We start from the raw sequence: 21,388 nt of genomic DNA, 5'->3' as shown, positions 1-21,388 counted from the left end.
GCTATGGTAGACTATGTATTGACTTGAACAACACAAAACGACTGCATCTGGCCCGTCTTGTTTTCTTTTGACTTCGGAAGGTGTGTTCATTGATCTCCCAAAAGCTCAGATTTTCCTTGATGGAATTAACCGGCTGGTAGTTCTTGAACCTCCATTCAATAACAGGTCTTACTGGTCCTCTGTCCCCCTTCGTTGTCCCCGAACATTGTCCTCGGGTCGACCGGCGCATTACAGAATGAATACAAGCTCGGCAGTGCAGTTTGTCCAACATGCCTATTCATTGTCCAACATGCCTATTCATTACCTCAAGTAGGCTTTGTGGGCTTCGCGAAGAAATCAAAACCTTCGATTCCAGTTCTTGTTCACAATGGTTGCTGTAGTGAATAGATCCACGAAGTATTAGGAACGACAGTATTAAGCAGATTGTGCCCTGTAGCCCAAGAAGATTAGAACAACCCGTTTCTCTGTTTTTTTATAACTCGTCGAGGTAGGAAGCCATGATATTGTTACTGTGTTGAATCAATTCAATGCCTTTGCTTTGGGGTAAGCGTTTCTGGCGAGGCTTTCTTTGCTTCCCCACGTGTCAAAGACAGCATTGTCTCGTTATTCCGAGCATTGGGGAAGTGTCAAGTATTACACATTAGTATTTCAGTATTTAGTAATATCAAGTACTAAATGTTGGTATTTTAGTTTTAGTTGCTACTTTACACATTTCAAGGTGAATTGTTGCATATTTTGTAGTGAAAAGTAATATATATTAATATTTCAGTGTTTAGTTGTGATAAGTATTGCATATTAGTATTTCAGTGTTAAGTTTGTTTGTTTGTTGTTTAACGCCGCACTCAGCAATATTACAGCTATATGCAGCGGTCTGTAAATAATCGAGTCTGGACCAGACAATCCATGATTGCCATCATGAGCATCGATCTACGCAATTGGGATACGATGATATGCATCAACCAAATCAGCGAACCTGACCACCCGATCCCGTTAGTCGCCTCTTACAACAACCATAGTCGCCATTTACGGCAAGCAGGGGTTGCTGATGACCTATTCTAGACCGTATCTTCACGGATCCAATGTTTAGTAGTGTCAAGTATTACACATTAGTATTTCAGTATTTAGTAATATCACGTACTAAATGTTGGTATTTTAGTTGTAGTAGATACTTTACACATTTCAAGGTGAATAGTTGCATAAACAAACACCACAGTGTCTACGTGGGGGCACGGGTGGCCCAGTCGTCTAAGGCGCCGCGATTCGCTGTGCAGAGTTGCGTCCCTTGGGCACGCCAGAAACCTATGATTGTGGGTTCGAATCCCGGTTCGCCCCGATTATGTTTCAATGTTTGTCAGCACCATACCCGTGCTCGTGGGTTTCACCGAAGTGGTAAACGTATGGGACTTGCATCACTTCGGGCTTTCCTCCCACATTAAGCTGACACGCCGTGATATAACTGGAATACTGTTAAAAGCCGCTTTAAACCCAACTCACTGACTCACATTGCCATGGATTCTGAACTTTAACACATGATACACCGGAGATGCTACCACTGTTAGGGTATGATCATACTTTCGGGAACTCGGAGGTCGGTGTCGGGCAACAGAGAAATTTGTGTTTTTCGAGATTCTATGATTCTATGCATGTCAGAAGATATGTTTGCGTCTCAGGACAAGAAGCATTTACTTTTCATTTATTCATGCGCTGAAGATCGAGGCCAAATATAAGATTGATGATCATTTATGTATTCCACCCAGCATTCATGTACAACCTCCATTTGCAGATAGGATTCAGGATTTAATGAGTCCATGCTAAGTAGGATTTACTATCAGACAACTAAGGAATGCAGCCTCTGCCTGATTACTTGGCCATCTACTTCAATATCAGTCGATTTATAGCCGCATGTATATGTTGCCATAGCACGAGACTTGTGGCGATCGTGGTGGCTTCTCGTTGTCCAGAGATACAAATGTGTTATAATGAACAACACTAATTGAATCTGCCTTGTGTTAGCACGATACAGTACTAAGTAGCTATGGCCATCCATTACCACACTGACCCCATCCAGCATCCAATTCCATCCATTTGTCATCTACTAGACCCTGAGTATCATACACACCCTAACAATAGAAGCTCTCGTCTCAATACAACCGCATTATTCCTCTATACCATTCCTCTATACCATTCCTTTGTTGGTGAGGAAGGTTCTTCAATTTGTAGGATGTAATTGGATCGTGGCAGATTACCACGTGTATAGATGGGAGCACACGGGCCTTTAGAACCCTATTGACACGTGTGTGAAGCTGTCAGACAAGAGCGGGCCTTTCGTATACTCAGTGCAGACGTGCCGTTGCAGGCAGGGTTGTGAGAATGCGGCGCTAATGTAAATGAATAGCTATGTTCATATTCACATCGACCGCCTCTGTGGTGACTAGAGCAGTTGTACCCATGTGGAGGGACGAGCGATGCTCTTACCACGGGGCTACCCAACCACCCAGTAATGCCTGATAAAGTCATGTAATCAGTAACATACATTCTTAAAATAAAACGCATTTATGACACAGTAAAACTGATTAAATTTAACACCTTTGAGTTATCCAGTGTCGCCTTCCCCTTAGCAAGAACGGTATTAGTAAGTAAGCTATATTTGGAGGGAGCGAAGAAAGAGTCTTGAGCGAAACACAGGAAATATGAATGTTTTGGTTCATATTGTTAAGGGGCGATAGGGTAGCTCCGTGGTAAAAACGTTCGCTTGTCACGTCGAAGGGTCAGTTCGATTCTCCTAGTGGATACAGTGTGTCAAGTCCATTTTTGGTGTCGCCCGTCGTTAAATTGATGGAATATTGCCAAAAGTGGCGTGAAAAATTGAAACCATACTCACATTGCTGTGAGCATGAAGCAACTTCTACCAAGCTAGGCCATATGCCTTACTTATTACAAGGTGATGGGTTAGAATTCATGTTGAAATGTCTTTTCACTCCTTCGCTGTCTTAATCGTCCATAGACATCATGCTATCCCAGGAATGTTAGAAATGACTTTACGTCTTTCAGAATATTGACAATATGCTGCCAAATATGTTATAACTTTGGAACATCCTTAATTATGGAGAAATTGATACAGTGCTTATATTACTCTGTGACGTTTAAACGTACGCAATGAACATCCACAAATCGAAAATATTACATAACATATTAAAATAAGGTCCCACCGAGATTTGAACTCGGATCGCTGGATTCAAAGTCCAGAGTGCTAACCATTACACCATGGGACCTCTTACTTACGTGTCATTTATACTTGACTTACATACAAAAATCATCAAACATTCTACAGTATGAAAACAAATATAAATACATTTACCTTTAAACTACTTTTTACAAGACACGCGTGTGTATGTAATATTGAAAAGACCTCTATATTTGACTATATTTCAATATAAAACACATACAGTATGTCAACAATACGAAAAATGACAATTGATGACAGTCACGTGACAAAAGACGATGACAAAGTAGACAGGTGTTAGCGCCTCAAGGCAAGTGCTGACTGGTTGTAGAGGGCGCGTAGTTGGTCAATGGACGTGACACCAGGAACTCGACAAGCAACGTCTCTAGTCCTCATCCGTGGAGAAAGGCTTCACAGAGGAGTCATTTACCCGCCTATGATAGTCTGGTGATTGAAATACGTCATTATAATGCATGTTTTATTGAACAATAAGGAGCTGTGAAATCTCGACAACGTGAAGGTATTCGTTCTTATTGTTAAATAGAACAAGAGGAGTCAAGACAAGTAGGGGATAGTGACTGATATGACGAGAATGTAAATTGTAAATTGAGAAGCAAAACAAGCTATACTTCTCAGTTAATAATAATAATAATGATAATAGACTTAAGTAGACTTAATCTGGAGTTCAGAGCTGAACGCTCGCAATAAAGTTAAAGGCACAAATACTTATGCTGTACCCGTCCTTTCATATTCTTTTGGTGTTGTTGACTGGACGAAACAAGAAATTCAGGGTATTGACACCCTCACAAGGAGAATCATGTCAGACAATAGATTTCACCTCCCTCGCTCTTCCCTCAATCGCTTATATTAATCAATCATCATGGGAGGGCGAGGTTTGATTAACGTTGGGACTCTTCATGATAGAATTGTTTTGTGCACCTTTGCACACATTTATTTGTCTGATGATCCTCTTGCGAAGCATGTTAAGACTCATGATGAAAAGAAGGCATTCCCCAGTTTTCTAAAACGAGCCAAGGATGTGGGGCACAATCTCAATGTCGTTGTTGATATTGTTGATGGTTCTGTACTGCTGGACGGTACAGAAATGAGCGTCAACCAAGTGAAGTGCCATATCAAGTAGGCCCAGACTCAGTTTTTCAAGGAGAGGCTTTCTGAACGACCACTGCATCGAGCAATCCTGCAGAGTCCTTCGCTTGGATGAAGTCGTCTGGCCTGAAAAGTGAAACAGAAGGCTTTCTGTTTGCTGCTCAGGACCAGTCACTTCGAACTCGAAACCGTCAATGTGTGATTTTGCATCAAAATGTGAATATGAAATGCAGATTATGTAATGAATTTAATGAGAGTGTCCAACACATTGTCAGTGGATGTCCAGATTTGGCACAGACACAGTATCTTAAGCGACATGACGGGGTGGCTCGATCATTTTGTTACCGTCTTCGCCATGCTTGTTGTTTTGACACAGAGGTCCATCCATAGTACGACTCAGAATATGTACAGGGCGTCATGGAAAATGATAAATACAAAATCCTTTGGAATAGGCCCGTATACAGCTTCCGACCTATCCAGGCCAACAAACCTGATCTTGTCCTTTTTGATAAATCCAATGAAATCATTTATATGTTTGAATTTTCTGTCCTTTTGACTGTAATGTGATTGACAAGATTGAGGAAAAACATGGCAAATATGCAGACCTCGCTTCAAGTTTCGAAATGTCACGCTTGCATCCCAAGTACCAAGTTGTCCGACTTTCCATTGTTCCCGGTGCCTTAGGTTTGGTACCTCCCAATCTGCTGACTGACATCGGGAGAGTACCCGGGTTTGCTACAAGGAATACAGCCCTTCTGACAATCTGGGTAATGCAGAAGGCTGTAGTGTTGGGGAGTCTTCACATTCTCCGAAAGGTTCTGGGTGGGTTTGACTAGGCAGCGCTTCCTTCTTCCCCATTCATTGTCGGTAGGCATTTTAAAATAATGATATGGATAGGTATAGGCTACAAATGCAGAGTTGCGGTTCCTGCAATATTCACAGTTTGTGTGTCAATACAGTCTTGGATGAAAACACCATAGAAATCTTCTGAGAGAGTGTATTTCAAGTTTTGGGGACAACAGTGAGCTTGATATTTGGCGCTTTTCTATATTCACTATGACGTCATATTTCCTGCGTCACAGTGAGTTGTTTGACGCCATAATAGTGAAGTGCGGTGTAGAACTAATCCTTGGAAGGCTTGCTTACTTTTCTGTAGGGGCGTCTGCTTCATGACTGTTTACGGGGATCAGTGGTACACACTTTTAATACATAATATGTATGCGAGTAAAGTATTATGATGTAAACCAACAATGTTTCAGCCATACTTTGTTTAAAAGCATAAAACATATTTTTGGTGTTTTCAATATTTAGGGTCGCAAACCCACTCCTTAAAAACCCAGCAATATCTTCGTCAATGCCAAAGTGTTCGCGTTTTTGTCATGTCCTGCCCATTCTTTTCCAAACTGAGTTTGATGCGGTAAACAAGCTCTACATGGAAAAGACAGTATGTTTATCTCCTAATGGTTAAAGTTCGTAATGGCATCATACATCATCTTCATCATCCTCATCCTCCTCCTCATCCTCATCGTCGTCGTCGTCGTCCTCCTCCTCCTCCTCCTCCTCATCATCATCATCGTCATCGTCGTCATCATCATCATCATACATCATCTTCATCATCCTCATCGTTGTCGTCATCATCATCCTCATCTTCATCATCCTCATCATCATCATCATCATCATGTTGGTTGAACTGTAACGTCGTGACTGTTACCTTGGTGGTTTCCCTTGTGTTACATAACGGCTGATGGAATGAAGTGGTGTGCTTCAGAACATGGTGTACGGTGGTGCCGCCATGGGATATGTGCCGCGAGGTTGTTGCGCAAATGGATCGTGTAGTGTGACCTCAGCTTTGATTGTTGTCGTAACATAGAATCTCACTTATCCAGCAATTACGATTACCTTGAGTCCATGTCATTCACCATCACCGGTTTCCCTGTAGTCCAGAAATACCCTGATGCACGGCGTCAATCATCCTCAGAGTACCTCGCGCGAATACTAGTAGCTTGTTCCTGGTGTGGAGGTTTGGTCATGCTGTTGCTCTTTCGATTCTTATTAAGTCCAGAAATGTCCCCAAATAACTTTTACAGTGCCACTTTTTATAGCAATATCCAGTAATTGCAACACACCAGTGTCACACATAATCAGACATGATGTTAACTGACACCGAAAGCCGGCGTACAGTAATTCACTTTCACCAAGACGACAGTGTACTGTAATTTACTGTCACCAAGACGACAGTGCACTGTAATGTATTGTCACCAAGACGACGGTGTACTGTAATTTACTATCACCAAAACACCAATGTACTACCTGTCGCCATCACCAAGAAGTCAGCGTAGTGTAATCTACTGCCACCAAGACGACACTGTACTGTTATCTACTGTCACCAAGACGACATTGTACTCTTATCTACTGTCACCACGACGACACTGTACTGTAATTTACTATCACCAAGATGACACTGTACTGTAATCTACTGTCACCAAGATGACACTGTACTGTAATTTACTATCACCAAGACGACACTGTACTGTAATTTACTATCACCAAGATGACAATGTACTGTTATTTACTGTCACCAAGATGACAATGTACTGTAATCTACTGTCACCAAGACGACACTGTACTGTAATCTACTGTCACCAAGATGACACTGTACTGTAATCTACTGTCACCAAGACGACACTGTACTGTAATCTACTGTCACCAAGATGACACTGTACTGTAATCTACTGTCACCAAGATGACACTGTACTGTAATCTACTGTCACCAAGATGACACTGTACTGTAATCTACTGTCACCAAGATGACACTGTACTGTAATCTACTGTAACCAAGATGACACTGTACTGTAATCTACTGTCACCAAGATGACACTGTACTGTAATCTACTGTCACCAATACGACACTGTACTTTAATCTACTGTCACCAAGACGACACTGTACTGTAATCTACTATCACCAAGACGACACTGTACTGTAATCTACTGTCACCAAGACGACACTGTACTGTAATCTACTGTCACCAAGACGACACTGTACTATAATCTACTATCACCAAGGTGACACTGTACTGTAATCTACTGTCACCAAGATGACACTGTACTGTAATCTACTGTCACCAAGATGACACTGTACTCTAATCTACTATCACCAAGACGACACTGTACTGTAATCTACTATCACCAAGATGACACTGTACTGTAATCTACTGTCACCAAGACGACATTGTACTGTAATTTACTATCACCAAGATGACACTGTACTGTAATTTACTATCACCAAGATGACACTGTACTGTAATTTACTATCACCAAGACGACACTGTACTGTAATCTACTATCACCAAGATGACACTGTACTGTAATTTACTATCACCAAGATGACACTGTACTGTAATTTACTATCACCAAGACGACACTGTACTGTAATCTACTATCACCAAGATGACACTGTACTGTAATTTACTATCACCAAGATGACACTGTACTGTAATCTACTGTAACCAAGATGACACTGTACTGTAATCTACTGTCACCAAGATGACACTGTACTGTAATTTACTATCACCAAGATGACACTGTACTGTAATTTACTATCACCAAGATGACACTGTACTGTAATCTACTGTAACCAAGATGACACTGTACTGTAATCTACTGTCACCAAGATGACACTGTACTCTAATCTACTGTCACCAAGACAACCGTGTGCTGTAATCTTCTGTCACCATGCGAACACAACACCCATATTCACTATTTAAACTCCGAATCGATGCCGCCACCCGTCACGATCTGAAAAACCTTTAAGGACGTCATGTTAGATGAACCCTGACGCATTTTGACCACATAATCAAAACAAAAGAATCTCGAGTTATTGAACCAAGTAAGATCTTCACAACGATGCGGCTTCCCTACATTCACACTTGTGTCAGCACGACCCGTTGTATTGCAGTCACTGCTTGGTACACTTCTCGGACATTTCAGCCTGAAAAAACACCTCATACGGTACTCCAACGTTTCAGCGATGTAACATCCTTTTGGTGCAGATACCATGCACTCATAAACGCCAGGGTGATAACTTAAGCTGTTAGTATTCCCCATTCAGAACTGCCCGTGTACGTTCGTTTTTGAGAAGCATAAATCTGAGAGGCTGCCCTGATTGAAGACTAACATCTGGTCTCTGAGGTGAACATATTTTACAGAAAAAAACAGTAGTTAAATTATATATAAAATATACTAAAAAGGAGCCCAGAGACTTTCTTTATTTTCAGATACTGCAGTAATCTAGACTTGCCAAACATTATAGACTAGCATGGACTCTATTAGATACATGTGTTTCAGGGTCTGTATGACAGACTACCCTGACTGTTTCAGTTGCTCGTACCAGGGCTTTAGGGACCTCTATCTGAAAAGTTCATCTGACTTGGCCCCCTTTGTAGAGTTTGTCAGATGTTGACGGAGAATTCTATCGAATCGTAGTGTGATATCAGATTCTAATGACATTGTGTAAATCACCATCAGTTAAGCAGGCAGGGTACTGTAACTCAGTATAACTATGATAACAGTGCTTTGGTAACTAAGTCCTGCATTTGAAGTCAGTGAACTCGCCAAGAAGTCCTATAAGAAAAAAAAGTTTCTATTTCACAAAGTATACACTGTTCTTGTAACAGGCACCGGTGGCAGAGTCGCCTGTGGCGGCACAATTTGCTTTGCAGAGTTGCATCCCCCCCCCCCCCCCCCCCCGGTTTACAAAACTCATGCGATCTCCCTTACAATGATTCTCAATTGTTCAGCTCCATACCTGTACTCATGGGTCTCACCATAATGGGAAACGTCTAAGATATGCATCTTTTCGCCCCAAGATGCTTGGACTGTGTCACTGTTTTTTTCATTGGTATGATTACATAACTCTTGAGCGAGTGAGTGAGTTTGATTTTACGCCTCTTTTAGCAATATTCCAGCAATATCACGGCGGGGGACACCAGAAAATGGCTTCAAACATTGTACCTATGTCGGGAATCGAACCCGGGTCTTCGGCGTGACGAGCGAACGCTTTAACCACTGGGCTATCCGACCGCCCCTACACAACTCTAGAAGACGCGTATGTATGTATGTAAACGACATGGCTCTGCACTATCAAACCTTCTCCTTACAGCAACACAATTACAAACAGACATCAGAATTTGAAAATTTGCTGAACCTATTTCCTTGATCATGCCAAGATATTCCAAAATATTCCAAGATATTCCAAGAGATCACATCTCGGTTCTCCACCTTATCTGAAAGACAACGCTTCGTATCTCAAAGGGTCGTGTCGCCATCTACCAGACTGCAAGAGCAGTTCGATCTATACTGCAAATATTTCCCCAGCCGTAGCCACAAACCGATCACATTAGTTTATCGGCTAGCTTGTAGTGTCTAGTGTTTGGTTGGTTACCGTAGGGCGACTTACAATACATACTGTCGGCCACTAGAACCCGCTGAGACACTTAAACAAGATGACATAAGGCTTATTAAACGGAAACAGTCCTATATTTAGTTTCTTCGGGGGTGCTCAGATTAAACTTACTATATCAATATGGTTAACGGTTTTGTCCTTTCTGTTCAAATATCCATACTGCTATTTAAACTGTTTCGAATACGTATGGTTTTTCGTGACATTAGGATTCAAAATAGCCAAAATCGGTTCGACCTTCATCATTACGGAGGGGTGGTCGGGTAGCCGAGTGGTTGAAGCATTCGCTCGTCACGCCGAAGCCCCGGGTTCGATTCCCGACATGGGTACAATGTGTTAAACCCATTTCTGGTGTCCCCCGCTGTGATATTGCTGGAATATTGCTAAAAGCGTCGTGAAATCAAACTCACTCACTCATTACGGATATTATGTAAATAAAACTCTGTCAATTCGAACACGGCAGCAACACGATTCAGAGACAGGTGACACAATCAGACTGCGTCTAGTCCAGGATACTCCTCGGTCATTGGATTCTAAGATGGCATGAGCTACAAAAGAAAGTATTCTTGAACGTTGACTTTTATGTCTGTTTGTGGAACAGATCAAAGATCCCTTCCTTTTAGCAACTTTTCATCTTGTATGGTGAAGCAGTGGTGCAATTTAATCATAACACAGAATGCCAGATTACTACCTGATAAAGAAAGATTCTTGTGATTTTGTGTGACTTTACAAAATAAATTGAAACTAAGTTGTGTTTTTATCGGGTTTTGTTTATAGAAACCAGATCTGAGAATGCAACATTTTGATGACGCCATCAAATATTTTTTTGTCTCCTAACTGAATTAAATACTTTTATTATAGAGTCGTTTTGTTTTCTTAAACATATAGCAGACTGGAGATATAACTTTAATGTAGGACAACGTATTAGCCGTTCATATTCATTATACATGTGTACAATCAAGGTCGGCACAGCAAGGTAATGTCATTAAGTGGAATACTCTCCATATCACAGCTGTGACGCTTCTGCACAGGGGCACACATATGGGTTACATGAAATATTAAGTAGATCTTAACATGCCTACGCCGTTATAAATATATCAGATACTTCAACCACGCTTTTAGTATTAACTAAGTGAAATGAAAGTGATTCATAGTCATATTACCTCATGATTGAAAGGCGATGTATGGTAACAGGTCTCTCACTGCCTGATCAATGCAGTGGAGAACAAACCATGGTATATTCAGTGTGTGTGTGTGTGTGTGTGTGTGTGTGTGTGTGTGTGTGTGTGTGTGTGTACGTATGTGTGTATGTATGTGTGTGTGCGCGCATGCGTGTGTATGTGTGTGTGTGTTTGCGTGCGTGCGTGCGTGTGTGTGTATCCGTGTGTGCGTGCGTGTGTTGTTTGTGCGTGTGTGTGTGTGTGTGTGTATGGTGTGTTTGGTGTGTGTGTGTGTGCGCGTGTATGTGTGGTGTGTGTATGTGTTTGTATGTGTGGTGTGTGTGTGTGGTAGGTGTATGTGTGTGTATGTGTGTGTGTGGTGAGTGTATGTCTGTGTATCTGAAGGAAACACAACTAGCTGTGAAATCTGTGTGTATAGGGCATGTCCACAGATTGACCATGTCTATCGATGACGCCGTTATTTAGGATGGTCAAGGTCACCCATTCGCATAACCAAATTTGGATTCATCCTGACACAGAAAAGTCGGCATGTTGCATGAATGATTTCTCCATTAATTAAAGTTGATAGCCAACGAGGCTATGTGATAGCAGCAAGAACACTGCAACAAGAAAAAACATATCACCAAGGGATCCCACAAGACATAATCCGTCTCATTTGCTACGATAATGCTTTATGTGATAATGCAAATGGACATGTGACAAGACTTTTTTGCGGGACCTTCAGTATAGATTCTTATTGCGGGACCTTCAGTATAGATTCTTATTGCGGGACCTCCAGTATAGATTCTTATTGTAGGACCTTCAGTACAGATTCTTATTGCGGGGCTTCCAGTATAGATTCTTATTGCGGGGCTTCCAGTATAGATTCTTATTGCGGGACCTCCAGTATAGATTCTTATTGCGGGGCTTCCAGTATAGATTCTTATTGCGGGGCTTCCAGTATAGATTCTTATTGTAGGACCTTCAGTACAGATTCTTATTGCGGGGCTTCCAGTATAGATTCGTATTGCGGGGCATGCAGTATAGATTCTTATTGCGGGGCATCCAGTATAGATTCTTATTGTAGGACCTTCAGTATAGATTCTTATTGCGGGGCTTCCAGTATAGATTCGTATTGCGGGGCATGCAGTATAGATTCTTATTGCTGGGCTTCCAGTATAGATTGTTATTGCGGGGCTTCCAGTATAGATTCGTATTGCGGGGCATGCAGTATAGATTCTTATTGCGGGGCTTCCAGTATAGATTCTTATTGCGGGACCTCAAGTATAGATTCTTATTGTAGGACCTTCAGTACAGATTCTTATTGCTGGGCTTCCAGTATAGATTCTTATTGCGGGGCTTCCAGTATAGATTCTTATTGCGGGGCATGCAGTATAGATTCTTATTGCGGGGCTTCCAGTATAGATTCTTATTGTAGGACCTCCCGTATTGGTTTTTATTCCCTCCCTTCACCATGTGCTAATATTATGATACACAATTTTAGCCAATCAGAAACGTTCAAGCCCGTGCAGCACCGTAATGCCCGGCCACCTTTTTCTTGTTTACCTCAGCGGCGAAGCTTGGGGCTGAGATTTGATGGTGGTTTTAAAATAAATACGAGGTAAGGTGACCACAGATGAACACGATTGTGTACTCCATCGTTTGTTTAGCAAGTTAGCAGTAGTTAACAGCGGATTAGCAGCGGGTAAACACCAGCTAACCAGTGGATCACTAGTATGTTAACATCCGGTTGACAGTAAGTTAATAGTATTGAACTCTGCGATACAGGTCTGTGTAAAACACTGGAAGTCATAACTTGCTGGATGTGCTAATATGAGAAAACATTACCATCACTTCTCAGCCTGGTTGGAGCAATGCATGGCATCGCAGTGAATATTCAGGTTTTAACATCGTTTGTATTTTGACAAATATCTCCAGTTTTGAAAAGTAAGTGACAGCATCTCTCACCCACTGTAGAGACCCTATTTGGATCTATATCAGGACTGTTCTTTGTAATATGGTTTGATCAATGACATGCGCCGCCTACAGTTCCCGGATGCATGACGGGTAATAAGCCAGGCCACGCGAGAGTGGCTTCCGTCTTCTGTATGAGTTTCTCCCATTCATGGCGACCTAAGGGTACTACATCCCTGGAACATGTATCAGGCCTTCCCGGCTACACACACATCACCAGTCCAAAAATATAACCCATCCACAAGGGAAGAGCGTCTTTATTCACGTCCATGCTCTTAAGAACTACTTCTCACCGAAAGGACCGTAAACTATTACCCACAGATACAGAACGGAAACCACTGGCAGTGGTGAATATGTGACCGATCATCACTGCGATGAGTATTGTAGTAAAATGTTTGAAATATTTATAAATGTGTCTTGTTAGTTGTCTCTCATTTGACAGAGATACCAAGTACGAAGATAAAGACGTACGTACAATATGACAGCTTATGCCTTAGTTCCACATAACGAATACCTGTCGTTTTGTTCTCTGTATAACATGACAATTTATGCCTTAGTTCCACCTAACGAATATCTGTCTTTTTGTTCTCTTTATACCATGACAACTTATCCCTTAGTTCCACATAACGAATACCTGTCGTTTTGTTCTCTGTATAACATGACAATTTATGCCTTAGTTCCACCTAACGAATATCTGTCTATTTGTTCTCTGTATACCATGACAACTTATGTCTTAGTTCCACATAACGAATACCTGTCTTTTAGTTCTCTGTATAACATGACAACTTATGTCTTAGTACCCCATAACGAATACCTGTCTTTTAGTTCTCTGTATACCATGACAACTTATGTCTTAGTTCCACCTAACGAATACCTGTCGTTTTGTTCTCTGTATACCATGACAACGTATGCCGTAGTTACATATAACGAATACGTGTCGTTTTGTTCTCTGTATAACATGACAACTTATGTCTTAGTTCCACATAACGGTGACCTGTCGTTTTGTTCTCTGTATACCATGACAACTTATGCCCTAGTTCAACCTAACGAATACCTGTCTTTTTGTTCTCTGTATACCATGACAACGTATGCCCTAGTTTCACCTAACGAATACCTGTCTTTTTGCCCTCTGTATACCATGACAACGTATGCCTTAGTTCCACATAGCGAATACCTGTCTTTTTGTCCTCTGTATAACATGACAACGTATGCCGTAGTTCCACATAGCGAATACCTGTCTTTTTGTCCACTGTATAACATGACAACGTATGCCTTAGTTCCACATAGCGAATACCTGTCTTTTTGTCCTCTGTATAACATGACAACGTATGCCTTAGTTCCACATAGCGAATACCTGTCGTTTTGTTCCCTGTAGTTCCTCATAAAGAATGCCTCGTTCTCTGTGCAACATGATAGCTTATTATCTCGTTCCACATGACCAATATCTGTCTTTTTGTTCTCCGTACAACATGATAGCTAACACCTCAGTTCCATCATCTTCCCGAGGCAAGGGAGTTAACTGACCGAAAAAGTCCTGTTTCTATTTTTTACATAAAGTACGTCATAAATATACAACGTCAGCGAGAGAATAATCAAACAAACAACGCCAGAGAATAATCAAACTAGTACACCTCTATGTCTCATATATTGTATGATATGTACATAGTGCGTGATGGTATATATGTACTTTATGTCTGACGTTAAGAGATGTCTATATGAAAAGAATGGACTTGTGTGAAAGTATGTACGTGGTAAACCTAGCTTGGTATACTTTGATAGATGCTTGCGGTTTGTACTTTGTATGCATTGCAAAACTGAATAGTTTCTTTTTGTCTGTACCCCCACCCTCCCACCCCACACATACACAACACACACACACACACCTCCATTTAAGTGGACAGATGACAGGTACGCCTATAATGTGAAAGGATGGAGGAGAGGTACAATTTTTTTATGGTTGGCGTGTGGCTGATTTTGTGCATCTATATTAATATACGTATGTGTGTGGTGGCTTTTGGCCACAGTGTGGCAAGATTGTGATATATTACCTTTTAATTTTTATTATTATTGAGCTGGGTGTCTCACAGGCTCCCTGGCCTGATATTGTACATCTTTTTAATAATGAATATTTTTAAAAACTATGTACATATGTGACACGTACAATATGTGACAAAAAAAAAAAAATTCTTCTTCTTCGAAACATATGTTTCTTCATCTCCGGTCTAGCCTAAAGTACTGACTATATGAATTAATATGTAGTTTCTACTTCGGTTTAGAATGACGAACCGAATAATGGAATATTCTTTTCTTTCCTTTCGGTTTTGCGTGAAGCATCGAATAACGGATTTTAAAAGAATGTTTTCAAATCCTATGAAAGATGTAAGCTTCCTCCCAGCTCTGAGACTATGGCCCGGTTAGAGTGGCATCGTCTACGGTAGCATCAGCACGTCGCAGTACTTCAAGAAGCTATGGGATGCTGGAATCTATTAGTTCAGGCTAGCGGCGTTGTGAGAGGAAATAGCAGTAATAGGAAAACGTTTATCTGAGATGCTATGATGGGATTTTCATCAAATCTTGATCATATATTGATGGCTGCTTAACTAGGACGCGAGGGACGTAATACGCTTATAATTTTAATTCACTCTTTAACAATTACTTGCTACAGCCACTTTGGGTCGAAATGAGGCTAATGAATCGATAAAAGTCAACAAATCAGCCATAAATAGGTACATTATTCACAGCCATTGTGTTAATGTATACCTCAATAGGTAAGTGTTTTATCACCGGCCTTATCTTTATTTAGCTAGGAGGACGGATATAGCTAGGTCGCCCCCGCAGCTTGTCCATGTTGAGAACATTATGTAACTGTAGGGCTTCCGACACCAGTGAGTCGATGGCCTTATAATGAGTTTGAGATGCAAGTGTCAGCAGCAGTACATTTAAAGATGTTTATAGGTGTAAAATATTCTGTTTGTGAGGAGAGCATGATAATGCCATCTGAATAATGCATGGATTATGCTCAAAACGTCAAAGTTGTTTTTACGTGTAGGAAGATTGATAACTATACGAACTGTATATTCTTGTCTCATTACAAGTCGATATTTGATTATTTGAGTGAGTGAGTATGGTTTTACGCCGCTTTTAGCAAAATTCCAGCAATATCACGGCGGGGGACACCAGAAATGGGCTTCACACATTGTACCCATGTCGGGAATCGAACCCGGGTCTTCGGCGTGACGAGCGAACGCTTTAACCACTAGGCTACCCAACCGCCCCTTTGGTTATTTGAGTACATGTGTACATATCTTCATCCACAGCATGCAGTATATAGAAATGCGCTTCGCCGCGGTGGCACTTCATTGAACATTATATTTCATGTCACACTATGTATTACTGAATATGAGTGAGTTGGGTTCAAGGCCGCTTTGAACAGTATTCCAGTTATATCCCGGGGTGTCAGCTTAAAGTGGGAGGAAAACCCGAAGTGGTGCAGGTGTCAGACGCTTACCACTTTGGTGAAACCCACGAGCACGGGTACGGTGCTGACAAACCTAGAAACATAATAGGGGCGAACCGGGATTTGAAACCACAATCATAGGTTTCTGGCGTTCCCAAGGGACGCAACTCTGCACAACGAATCGCGGCGCCTTATACGACTGGGCCACCCGTTTCCCCCGACGTCATAAAGACGTTTGACGTCAACTTATATTACTTCAGTCAAGCTCACCATGTGTGATGTCATGTATCTCTGTAATAAAAATGAATTGAAGCTTGTGAATTGTATTGCACAGGGAATTGCGACACTTTAGCCGACTGGGCCACGAAGGTATCATCATCCTAAACGAATGTTTTGTTTCAGGGTAAAACAATAATCGAACCGTTTGCATGGTTTTGGACACGTTGATTTTCAGTCATGAATGAATTCTTATTTCTACAATAAACACAGAAGACGTCACCAAAACTGTGACCTTGTTTTCGTTGTATCTTAGGCACAATACCGGTGTTACAAATCGGTTTATGAGGATTCGGGCCAAAATAGAACATGTTGTACACTTGGTGTCTATAAGGCAGAAATAATTTGTTGGCGACTTGCCTGACAGGTAAAGTGCCCTCTTCACTACATATTATTGTTCTTCTCGGCTTGTGAACGGGGCTTGCTTCTGTTTCAGATGATGGGTGTTTTCCGGGACAGTGATTTGAGAGATGTGTATAATGATACGGATATATTACAAATAAGGTAAGGCGAGGGCTTTCTATCATCATTTCTATCCCCTCATTATGGACAAGTGGGTGTTTCGGTATAAAGTATAACAAGTTGTAAGGGAAATATTACAAGGGGTCGTATCACGACGTATTTGGTCATTTCATTCTTCCCGAAGGATTCAAGTGTGGACAATGCGTCTCCCAGAAGGGGATATAGGAGTCCGCACTCTAGGGATCATTTGTGGCAGTCAGGAGTCCTTTTAGCTAAATAGTTCGCTTGTTGCTACTTTGACAACCAATTATTTCAATAATTTATAATCTAAATCAAGATAATTGACTCATAGATTTGCACGTATTGTTTAAATGAGCTTAAACAGAACATTGTCCCCATTTTCTTTATCATATTTTTTAACAGAGCTTATTTTAAAATATCCGATTAGAACTGAAAATGTCGATTCAAACTCATGCCTAAAACGCTCAGTATTTAATAGTCATGTATTTTAAGAAAATCAATTAGCATGGTATATCGGATCACATGTTTGTCTTCATGAATATCAACGTGGGACAATATCAGTCTCAGAATAACACGGTCATTGAAACGATGTGCCGTGTTAAACATGCACGGGCAGTCCCTGCATGTGAGCAAAATATGTGTAATTTGATCATAATGTGTACATGATCTTTGAGACGAGCCCTGGAGGTCGTGACGTCACCATTTTACAGGGCACTTTGTCTTACGTATGAGGCAATATGAAAATTGCCTGTCGATACCTTATCGATCCGTTTTCCCTTCAATGTCAGCCAAAATTAGAAAATAAAGATTTAGTACAGTGTAAATATTTCTACAGGAAATAGCATTAGGGCTATATTAGAGAGCCATCATTTGTGCTCTGTGGTCTGCTGGCACTTGCGCAACACGCACAGCGAAGTAATTCAGTGCTCTTTCGTCACTGCATCCTCCATTATTAAAGAAGGACTTTTCGCATAATGTCCCGTGTTATTTTACAACCCCGGGGTTCTTTGCGCCGGTTGTCGTATTCGGGCTAAATGCCGCTGCGTGTGACGTTCATGGCGTCACGCGGAGGGAGCTTATAGGTGGTGACGTAGCAGGTCACGTGACATATGTGGACCAGGGCAGCGTTGTCTGCATTGGTGGTCAGTCATCTGACAAGTGATATTAAACAACCACGATCAGTGGTCACATGACGAATAAACAACTGATCAGTGGTCAGAATACAAATAAATATCCATGGTCCGTCGTCACATGGTGAATGAAACACACTTTGACCAGTGGTCACATGCCGAATAAACAACACTGATCAATGGTCACATGACGACTGAACAACCTACCCGTGAAGATCCGGGGTAGTATAGGTCTTCAGCAACCCATGCTTGCCGTAAAGGGCGACTACCCTTGTTGTAAGAGGCGACTAACGGGATCGGGTGGTCAGACTCGCTGACTTGGTTGATGCATGTCATCGTATCCTAATTGCTCGTGATGTAAATCACCGTATTGTCTGGTACAGGCTAGATTATTTACAGACTGCCGTCATATGCCTGGAATATTGCTGAGTGCGGCGTTAAACAACACACACAAAAAAACAAAGAAAAAAGTCTAAACAACCATCAGTCATCATATGACAAAGAAAAACAACCTCGATCAGTGGTCAGGTGACAAAAAAACAACCATGATAAGTGGTCACATGAGGCGTGAACAATCTTGATGACTATTTACATAGAATATTAACGTCCATCACGTGTTAGCGAGTTAGGCGGTTAAAGTTTGTTAGTTTCCGGCAGTCATCATCCTTTTGCTGCATAGCTTCGATGGTCACTTATTTGTCTTTCTTATTTTGTATTTTTCAGACACGGTAGTGTAATTATTAGTTTTGTACTCGACTTCAAGACATCATTAGGTATAACACGTGACACAGTAGATCACGTGACCAGTATAATACATACAGGCTTGGAAGGTTCCATATTCAAAATAGATCCGTCTTCGCTGAAGATTTATCTCGAAGGTAAGTCCCACCCTTTTAAGTTGTAATATTTAACGTTATCGTTTCCGGGAGACTTATGCAGTGAACTACGGTTATAACAAACTCAAAGGGACAACCAAATTTAGTTCGTTATAACCGTATCTCGTTACAAGTATATATAACGCATATGGCCGGGACCTAAATAGCAGTTCGTTATATCCGCAAGTTCGTTATAAGCGTGTTTGTTATAAACGTAGTTTACTGTATTTAAGATAGGGATATAAGTGTTTTCCTGGAGTGGAGTTTCCCCATCGTTGTAAGGGATAAACAGAATGTGTAAGATCAATGGTAGGATTCATATTTCTTTACTGCGGTATAACCAAAATCATGACAGATTCAGATTGCTGCCTGTGCTACCATTGTTTCCTATACAGTGCAAAAGCCTAGTTGTTACAATAACAGGTTTGCGCATAGTAATGGGGCTGTCGTATCTCCTAGGGTGCGTTGCAAGCCATGAATCGCTTAAAGTAAGCAAATTAATCGCTCATCCCTGGGTTTTGCAACAGCTCGAAGCGCTTGCGCACCCTTCCAATATGGCGGCGCAACTACCGCTTGGTTGCTTTGCCCTAATGTAGAACTGGATCCTGGATGACTGACGGCTGGATTACGAACTGATGAAATTTATGACTGCTTTGAAGATGTGGAGCAGACTGAGGATGATGGGGTGTTAGCTGCCTTTGCTCATTTCCCAGTTGATCCAGTCAACGCTGTCCCGCTGTCGAACTAAGCCGCCATTTTGGTTTGAGAACAAAGCAACCCAAGCCAGCGATTGGTGCGATTGCAAGCAGCTGAAAGAGCGCCCTGTTGTTAGGCGAATCTCTAGTGATGACATAAGTTGTCGTGTAGAAACAACCATCCTTGCTCTAAACTATCAGCGCACTAAAGGAGAGAGAAGGATGGGCAAGTGAGGCTGTATAGAGTATGACCGGAGACCATAAAACAGATTTTCTATTTCATGGTCTCTGGTATGACAAGAATATGAATCGCGGCATCCCTTGGTGCTCTGCAAACATGAGACCCGCCATGGGTCTGTGTCTCACATGGGTCTGTGTCTCACATGGGTCTGTGTCTCACATGGGTCTGGGTGTTTTTGTTAACAATAATACTACTTGTGGTAGTTTCTTCTTAGTATAGTTACCAATTCCTGACCTATCTCTGTGTTCTCTGACATATTTACAGAAAGCTAATTTTCTTTAACTTGGTCGCCCCCATCTCATATTGTAACTTATTTACTTCTGCTTTCTCACCTAACTACTTACAGTTCATGTCAGGTTACCTGCTGACTTAGGGGCCGACCATTTGATATTCTGGTGTTGGGGGTGGGTTGGTTGTTGGGATTTCGTCTGGAGATTAGATACTTTTTGTGCTTCAGCTGCAAAATCAGATATTTAAAAAAAATTAAAACTATAAGACTATATTGTTTTTAGAAAAACGCCTATTAACAATAATGTAATTTTTGTGTCAGACTAATTTCTCTTTTTCAATCAACAGTCTGAAGTATAATTATTATTCTTAAGAAGTTTCTGAGTCTATTTATTTTTTTCGAAACAATCCCAGGATTGCCATTCAAATGTACGAATATCAATTGGTCGGTCCTTTGCAGTTCACGATTTGTTACCTATTTGCCTACAGTTCATGTTCTATTACATATCTACTAACTGTCCATGTTCTATTACATGTCTACTAACTGTCCATGTTCTATTACATATCTACTAACAGTTCATGTTCTATTACATATCTACTAACAGTTCATGTTCTATTACATATCTACTAACAGTTCATGTTCTATTACATATCTACTAACAGTTCATGTTCTGTTACATATCTACTAACAGTTCATGTTCTATTACATATCTACTAACAGTTCATGTTCTGTTACCAATTAGCCTAAGTTCATTTTCTGTGACCTATTTACTTACAGTTCATGTTCTAATGCGTAATTATGAAATCTAGACGATAACATGAAGTGAGGTATAGACCTCCATGCATGTATAACATATCTCCCCTTTTACGTGATTATGTTATATTTTCAGTGCCATTAAGTACGGAAGGCCCGGCAATTCCAGCAAGTAAGTCTGCTTGTCTGCCGCATACATGGCTTATATGCTAAAAGTGGACGTTATGTGATTAGAACAAATATAGATGATCATACAAAAACACTCCTTTTTACATGTCGAACCATTAAATTTAAGGAGAGAAAATGATCCATGAAATGTAATTGACT

General features: G+C 41.1%; 1 protein-coding gene and 1 non-coding gene across 3 annotated transcripts in view; one reads left to right on the top strand and one right to left on the bottom strand.

Annotated features, from left to right (window-relative positions):
- LOC139467717 (atrial natriuretic peptide-converting enzyme-like) overlaps positions 1-21,388 on the top strand; it is a 175,534-nt gene that overhangs the window by 130,221 nt on the left and 23,925 nt on the right. For both annotated transcript variants that reach the window (XM_071249228.1, XM_071249227.1), the window contains exons 5-7: positions 17,092-17,159; positions 18,992-19,146; positions 21,198-21,233. In XM_071249228.1, coding sequence (XP_071105329.1) covers positions 17,092-17,159; positions 18,992-19,146; positions 21,198-21,233 — 259 coding nt within the window. The remainder of the gene's footprint in view (positions 1-17,091; positions 17,160-18,991; positions 19,147-21,197; positions 21,234-21,388) is intronic.
- Positions 3,201-3,272, bottom strand: Trnaq-uug (transfer RNA glutamine (anticodon UUG)). The gene has a single exon. It is a non-coding gene; the product is annotated as a tRNA-Gln (tRNA).

The sequence above is a fragment of the Haliotis cracherodii genome, unplaced genomic scaffold (assembly GCF_022045235.1).
Source record: "Haliotis cracherodii isolate W230 unplaced genomic scaffold, xgHalCrac1.p SCAF_2, whole genome shotgun sequence".
NCBI classification, from domain to species: domain Eukaryota; kingdom Metazoa; phylum Mollusca; class Gastropoda; order Lepetellida; family Haliotidae; genus Haliotis; species Haliotis cracherodii.
This window is presented reverse-complemented; position numbering and strand designations above follow the sequence as displayed.